Source organism: Symphodus melops (assembly GCF_947650265.1).
Source record: "Symphodus melops genome assembly, chromosome: 21".
In the NCBI taxonomy this organism is placed as follows: domain Eukaryota; kingdom Metazoa; phylum Chordata; class Actinopteri; order Labriformes; family Labridae; genus Symphodus; species Symphodus melops.
In genome coordinates this window covers 426,463-433,468 of record NC_136711.1, presented here as the reverse complement: position 1 = coordinate 433,468, position 7,006 = coordinate 426,463, and the positions used below count along the sequence as shown (strand labels likewise).

Sequence of the window (7,006 nt, the reverse complement as noted above, 5' to 3'; positions counted from 1 at the left end):
TCTCCCTTTTATGGGTCAGAGAGAAGAACCGGAATTCTTCTTTCGATAGACGCTCGCGATGAGGAAGAGGAGTTGATGAATATAAAATATAAACTTTAATACATCCCGTGTGTGTTCTCCCTGAGCTTTGTTTTGCATATCAGTGTGTGTGTGTGTGTGTGTGTGTGTGTGTGTGTGTGTGTGTGTGTGTGTGTGTGTGGAAACACTCACTCTTATCTCTGTAGCTTCTCCATTCACAAGTGATTCCCTTTGAAACCGTCACGGAGCATCGCAGCCAATCAGCGTCCTCAGCGCCTCTCTCCGCTCTGCTCCCTGCAGCCCTCCCATCTCCTTATTTGGACAATGACGTAGCGGGGCATTCAAAAGGTTCTCGTTATAAACAAAGCGGAGCCCGGGCCCCCGACCCTCCATAAGAGTCACTTTACCCTCCGAGAAGTTTATCAGCAGAGCGCGTGAGCTGCAGCGGACACATCATCCTCACACAGACAGACAGACACACACACACACACACACACACACACACAGACAGATATGCAGGGGTAACACACTGCAGGTCACACACTCTTACCTCTTAAAAAAACAGTCTATTTGTCCATCATCATGACGGCCAAAACTCTGGAGAAGGTCCCGGGGAGTCTCGGGGGGTTCGGGCATCCTGACAGCGTGTACTCGGTGGATGACATGAGCTCCAACCTGCCGACCTCCGTCAGCATCTACAACAGCAGCGAGCTGGGAGCGCATTACGAGCACATCAGTGTGGGGGGTAAGAGAACCAGCACAGCCTGTCAGAGCCTCAACATGAACAAACGTTTACTAACCCTGTCTGCAACATAACCAATGTTTGACTGTCACTCAGTGCTGTTATCATCACACATGGATCACACAGCGGGTTTATTTCACGAGCTGTGGATCAGGCTTTTTCACTTTTTCTGAAAGTTCAAAGTGTGCGTAAGGGCACCGAGGCAGCTGCGCTCCGGTGTGTGTGGATGTTGGAGGGTGGCCGTGTGAGGATGTTTAAAGTGTGCGTAAGGGCACCGAGGCAGCTGCGCTCCGGTGTGATGAAGCTGCAGTGTGTGTGAGGATGTTGGAGGGGGGCCGTGTGTGGATGTTGGAGGGGGGCCGTGTGTGGATGTTGGAGGGGGGCCGTGTGTGGATGTTGGAGGGTGGCCGTGTGTGGATGTTTAAAGTGTGCGTAAGGGCACCGAGGCAGCTGCGCTCCGGTGTGTGTGGATGTTGGAGGGGGGCCGTGTGAGGATGTTGGAGGGGGGCCGTGTGAGGATGTTGGAGGGGGGCCGTGTGTGGATGTTTGGTGTTTTAATGCTCAGTTTGTGTCTCTCTCTCAGACGGCCTGATGAGCGCGGAGATGAGCGCAGCAGACAGACGCTCTCTCGACCTCTCCTCTTACTCCGGCAGCTTCTCTCAGCCCCCGAACCACCGGAACCAGACCTTCACCTACATGGGCAAGTTCTCCATCGACTCCCAGTACCCGGCTAACTGGAACCCCGAGGGAGTCATCAATATCGTGTCGGGCATCTTCAACGTGGCCGGTCCTCCTCCTCCTCATCCTGCTGCTGCCTCCTCCTCCTCCTCGTCTCCGGCCTCCTCAGGATCTCCTCCTCACTTCTCCTCCGGAGCTCTGAGCTGCAGCATGGCGGCGCAGACCCCGGCAGAGTTAGACCACCACCATCACCTGTACTCCCCCCCTCCTCCCTATTCCTCTTCGTCGGGCTGCGGGGAGGCGTACCAGGACCCCTCCGCCTTCCTGTCCACCTCCTCCTGTCCCATCTCTTCCTACCCCCCGCCCTCCTACTCCTCCCCAAAGCAGCCCTGCGGCTCGGACGGACCCGGTCTCTTCCCGCTTCTCCCGGACTATTCTGGTTTCTTTCCGCCGGCCTGTCAGCGGGACCTGCACGCGCCCGGGATCCAGGATCGGAAACCGTTCGGCCCGTGCCCGCTCGACTCCTTCCGCGTGCCCCCGCCGCTCACTCCCCTGAACACTATCAGGAACTTTACTCTGGGGGGGCCCGGTGCCGGTGGCTCAGAGGGGGGTCCTCCGCGGCTCCCCTCAGCCTACAGTCCTCAAAACCTGCCCCTCAGGCCGATCCTGCGGCCCCGGAAGTACCCCAACAGACCCAGCAAGACCCCGATCCACGAGCGCCCGTACCCGTGCCCCGCAGAGGGCTGCGACCGCCGCTTCTCGCGCTCCGACGAACTCACGCGACACATCCGGATCCACACCGGTCACAAGCCCTTCCAGTGCCGGATCTGTATGCGCAACTTCAGCCGCAGCGACCACCTGACCACGCACATCCGCACGCACACCGGGGAGAAGCCGTTCGCCTGCGACTTCTGCGGACGAAAGTTCGCGCGAAGCGACGAGCGGAAGAGACACACGAAGATCCACCTGCGGCAGAAGGAGAGGAAATCCTCCACCGTCTCCTCCTCCTCCTCTTCCTCCTCAAGCAGCTCCGGTGTGGAGCGCGGCGCAGCCAGCATCTGCTCATAGTTTCCCGGGGGAAAAGGTTGTTACCATGGCAGCGTGACGCTCACTAACCCTTCAGAAAAAACGTCAAAATACTGAGTGATAAAAACTTTCAAAACTCTGAAGCTGCAGCGAGGACGAACAGGGGGACTCTCTGTGTCCAGCCGCGCGTAATTACGCACATCCACACGCGTGACCCACGGACAGTTACATGGTGCACTTTTTACCTGCAGTAAAGAGTCACGTGATCATCACGGAGAGCGTGGACACACAGTGAGGGAGTCAGTGTGAAATAAATAACTGCAATAATAAATTATTGACAAAGTGTTTAATACAAATGTGTTGCGTGTGTGTGTGTGTGCGCGCGCGCGTGCGTGCGAGTGTGTGTAATCTGTACAGTTCTAAAGTTTATTTTTGTACTCGTGCTCTGGTGTAACTCGGTGTGTAAAGTTTTAATGTGTTGGACTTATCTCGTGACGTGTGTGTGTTTGACTTATTAAATGTTGACAAACGCACGTGCTGCTTTCTGTCTCCGCTTTTTTTTTAAACATTTCTGAACACTTTAATTTTATTAAAGACTGATGAAGACGATGTTGGATGTGTGTGTGTGTGAGAGAGATGATCTACATACTTATTTTCAGGGATGTAAAGGTACTTTATAAAACTTTAATATGATTCTAGTGAAACTCTGTTACCATGGCAACATTAATCATCCTATTTGGAGACTGTTAATGAGCCTCTGATCTGATGTGAGCTGAGTGACAGACACATTTATTACAGATCAGATTCAGCTCCTCCGCCACCTCGCACACTGCTCCGTGTGTGTGTGTGTGTGTGTGTGTGTGTGTGTGTGTGTGTGTGTAACATAAAGATATGTAGAGATGTATTACACGTCCTCTGAAACACTGACCCTCTGAAAACCTCGATTTGATGTGTTTGTTAAAACCGTCAGGAGAGAGAACAGTTAAAGACCTTCTCTCTCTCTCCTCGAGAGAGTGCAGCAGAACAAGAGGACGAGACACACACACACACAGAGACACACACACACACACACACACACACACACACACACACACACAGACACACACACACACACAGACACACACACACACACACACATAGAGACACACACACACACACACACACACACACACACACACAGACACACACACACACACACAGAGACACACACACACACACACAGAGACACACACACACATAGAGACACACACACACACACACACACACAGAGACACACACACACACACACACACACACACACACATACACACATAGAGACACACACACACACACACAGAGACACACACACACACACACACACACACATCTACAGACACACCTACAGAGACACACACACACACAGACACACAGACACACACACCTACAGACACACACACCTACACACACACACCGACAGAGACACACACCTACAGACACACATACACCTACACACACACACCTACAGACACACACACCTACAGACACACACACCTACAGACACACACCTACAGAGACACACACACCTACAGACACACACCTACAGAGACACACACACCTACAGACACACACACCTACAGAGACACACACACCTACAGACACACACACCTACAGACACACACACCTACAGACACACACACCTACAGACACACACACACCTACAGAGACACACACCTACAGAGACACACACCTACAGACACACACCTACAGACACACACACACCTACAGACACACACACACACCTACAGACACACACACCTACAGAGACACATACCTACAGACACACACACCTACAGACACACACACCTACAGACACACACACACCTACAGAGACACACACCTACAGAGACACACACCTACAGACACACACCTACAGACACACACACACCTACAGACACACACACCTACAGAGACACACACCTACAGACACACACACCTACAGAGACACACACACACACCTACAGACACACACACCTACAGAGACACACACACACACCTACAGACACACACCTACAGACACACACACCTACAGAGACACACACACACACACCTACAGACACACACACCTACAGAGACACACACCTACAGACACACACACCTACAGAGACACACACACCTACAGACACACACACCTACAGAGACACACACACACACCTACAGACACACACACCTACAGACACACGCACCTACAGACACACACACACCTACAGACACACGCACCTACAGAGACACACACACCTACAGACACACACACACCTACAGAGACACACACACACACCTACAGACACACACCTACAGACACACACACCTACAGAAACACACACACCTACAGACACACACACCTACAGACACACACCTACAGACACACATACACCTACAGAAACACACGCACTTACAGACACACACACACCTACAGACACACACACCTACAGACACACACACACCTACAGACACACACACCTACAGACACACACACTTACAGACACACACACCTACAGACACACACACCTACAGAAACACGCACCTACAGACACACACACCTACAGACACACACACCTACAGACACACACACTTACAGACACACACACACCTACAGAAACACGCACCTACAGACACACACACCCACAGACACACACCTACAGAGACACACACACCTACAGACACACACACCTACAGAGGCACACACACCTACAGAGACACACACACCTACACAGACACACACACACCTACAGACACACACACCTACAGACACACACACCTACAGAGACACACACACACCCACAGACACACACCTACAGACACACACCTACAGACACACACACACCTACACAGAGACACACACACACCTACAGACACACACACCTACAGACACACACACCTACACAGAGACACACACACACCCACAGACACACACACACCTACAGACACACACACACCTACAGACACACTTCTGCTGCTAAAGGTCAAAGGTCAGATGTTGAACTTTCTGAAACACGGAGTCACACACAGGAGATCATTCACATGAACTTTATTATCATACATCAGAGGAACACACACACACCCGTCTGTGTGTGTGTCTGTGTGTGAGGTGTGTGTGTGTCTGTGTGAGGTGTGTGTGTGTCTGTGTGAGGTGTGTGTGGGTGTGTGTGTGTCTGTGTGTGTGTGTCTGTGTGTGTGTGTCTGTGTGTGAGGTGTGTGTGTGTCTGTGTGAGGTGTGTGTGGGTGTGTGTGTGAGGTGTGTGAGTGTCTGTGTGTGAGGTGTGTGTGTGTGTCTGTGTGAGGTGTGTGTGTGTCTGTGTGAGGTGTGTGTGGGTGTGTGTGTGAGGTGTGTGTGTCTGTGTGAGGTGTGTGTGGGTGTGTGTGTGAGGTGTGTGTGTGTCTGTGTGAGGTGTGTGTGTGTCTGTGTGTGAGGTGTGTGTGGGTGTGTGTGTGAGGTGTGTGTGTCTGTGTGAGGTGTGTGTGTGTGTCTGTGTGAGGTGTGTGTGTGAGGTGTGTGTGTGTCTGTGTGAGGTGTGTGTGGGTGTGTGTGACATTCAGACACGTCGACCAGTGACGGACTCCGAGCCGTCCTCTGTTGACCAATCAGACGTCAGGAGGATTTCATCATGAAAATAAAGGATACATGGAGCTCATCTGTGACGTGAAGAAGAGAAACACGCGTGTAGAAAAAGTTTACATTCAATAATCACAGGTAGGAAGAGAGAGAGGGCAGGGCGGGCGATCAAGCAGCTCCGTCCTCATTATTTTAAATCCGTGATGAAGATGATGAAGAAGATGCTCATTATGAACACGTGACCTGTGAGACGCACCAGCGTGTTGGACCAGGAGCGTGTTGGACCAGGAGCGTGTTTGACCAGGAGCGTGTTGGACCAGGAGCGTGTTGGACCAGGAGCGTGTTTGACCAGGAGCGTGTTGGACCAGGAGCGTGTTTGACCAGGAGCGTGTTTGACCAGGAGCGTGTTGGACCAGGAGCGTGTTTGACCAGGAGCGTGTTTGACCAGGAGCGTGTTTGACCAGGAGCGTGTTTGACCAGGAGCGTGTTTGACCAGGAGCGTGTTGGACCAGGAGCGTGTTGGACCAGGAGCGTGTTGGACCAGGAGCGTGTTTGACCAGGAGCGTGTTGGACCAGGAGCGTGTTTGACCAGGAGCGTGTTGGACCAGGAGCGTGTTTGACCAGGAGCGTGTTTGGAGCGTGTGACTGTGATTAGATAGTGGCGTGCAGGAGTTAGTCACCTGTCAATCAGAGACGTCTTTGTTTACATTAAAACATGGCGATGATGTCGTTAAAAGTAGCCGTTCACGTTAACGGCAGGAAGTACGCGTTCCTCGTCATCTCACAGCGTCGACACGTTTACAATCACAACGGGGACGTTTGTTGCCCGATCACCGCGCCCCGCCCGGCGTTGGCGTTCAGACAGGATGTGTGTGAGGTCGTCCGCAGAGAAGAAGAAGGACCAATGAGGCCGATCCTTTGAGTTGAAGTGTCCCTGAGCAAGGCACTGTCCT

The 7,006-nt window shown here is 52.5% G+C and overlaps 1 protein-coding gene across 1 annotated transcript; it reads left to right on the top strand.

Annotated features, from left to right (window-relative positions):
• The first annotated feature begins 421 nt into the window (after nt 1-421).
• On the top strand, nt 422-2,997 carry egr2b (early growth response 2b). Its single transcript, XM_079372624.1, has 2 exons — nt 422-763; nt 1,344-2,997. Exons 1-2 carry the CDS (start codon nt 601-603, stop codon nt 2,504-2,506), a joined length of 1,326 nt encoding a protein of 441 aa, XP_079228750.1. The 5' UTR covers nt 422-600; the 3' UTR covers nt 2,507-2,997.
• Nucleotides 2,998-7,006: the final 4,009 nt, after the last annotated feature.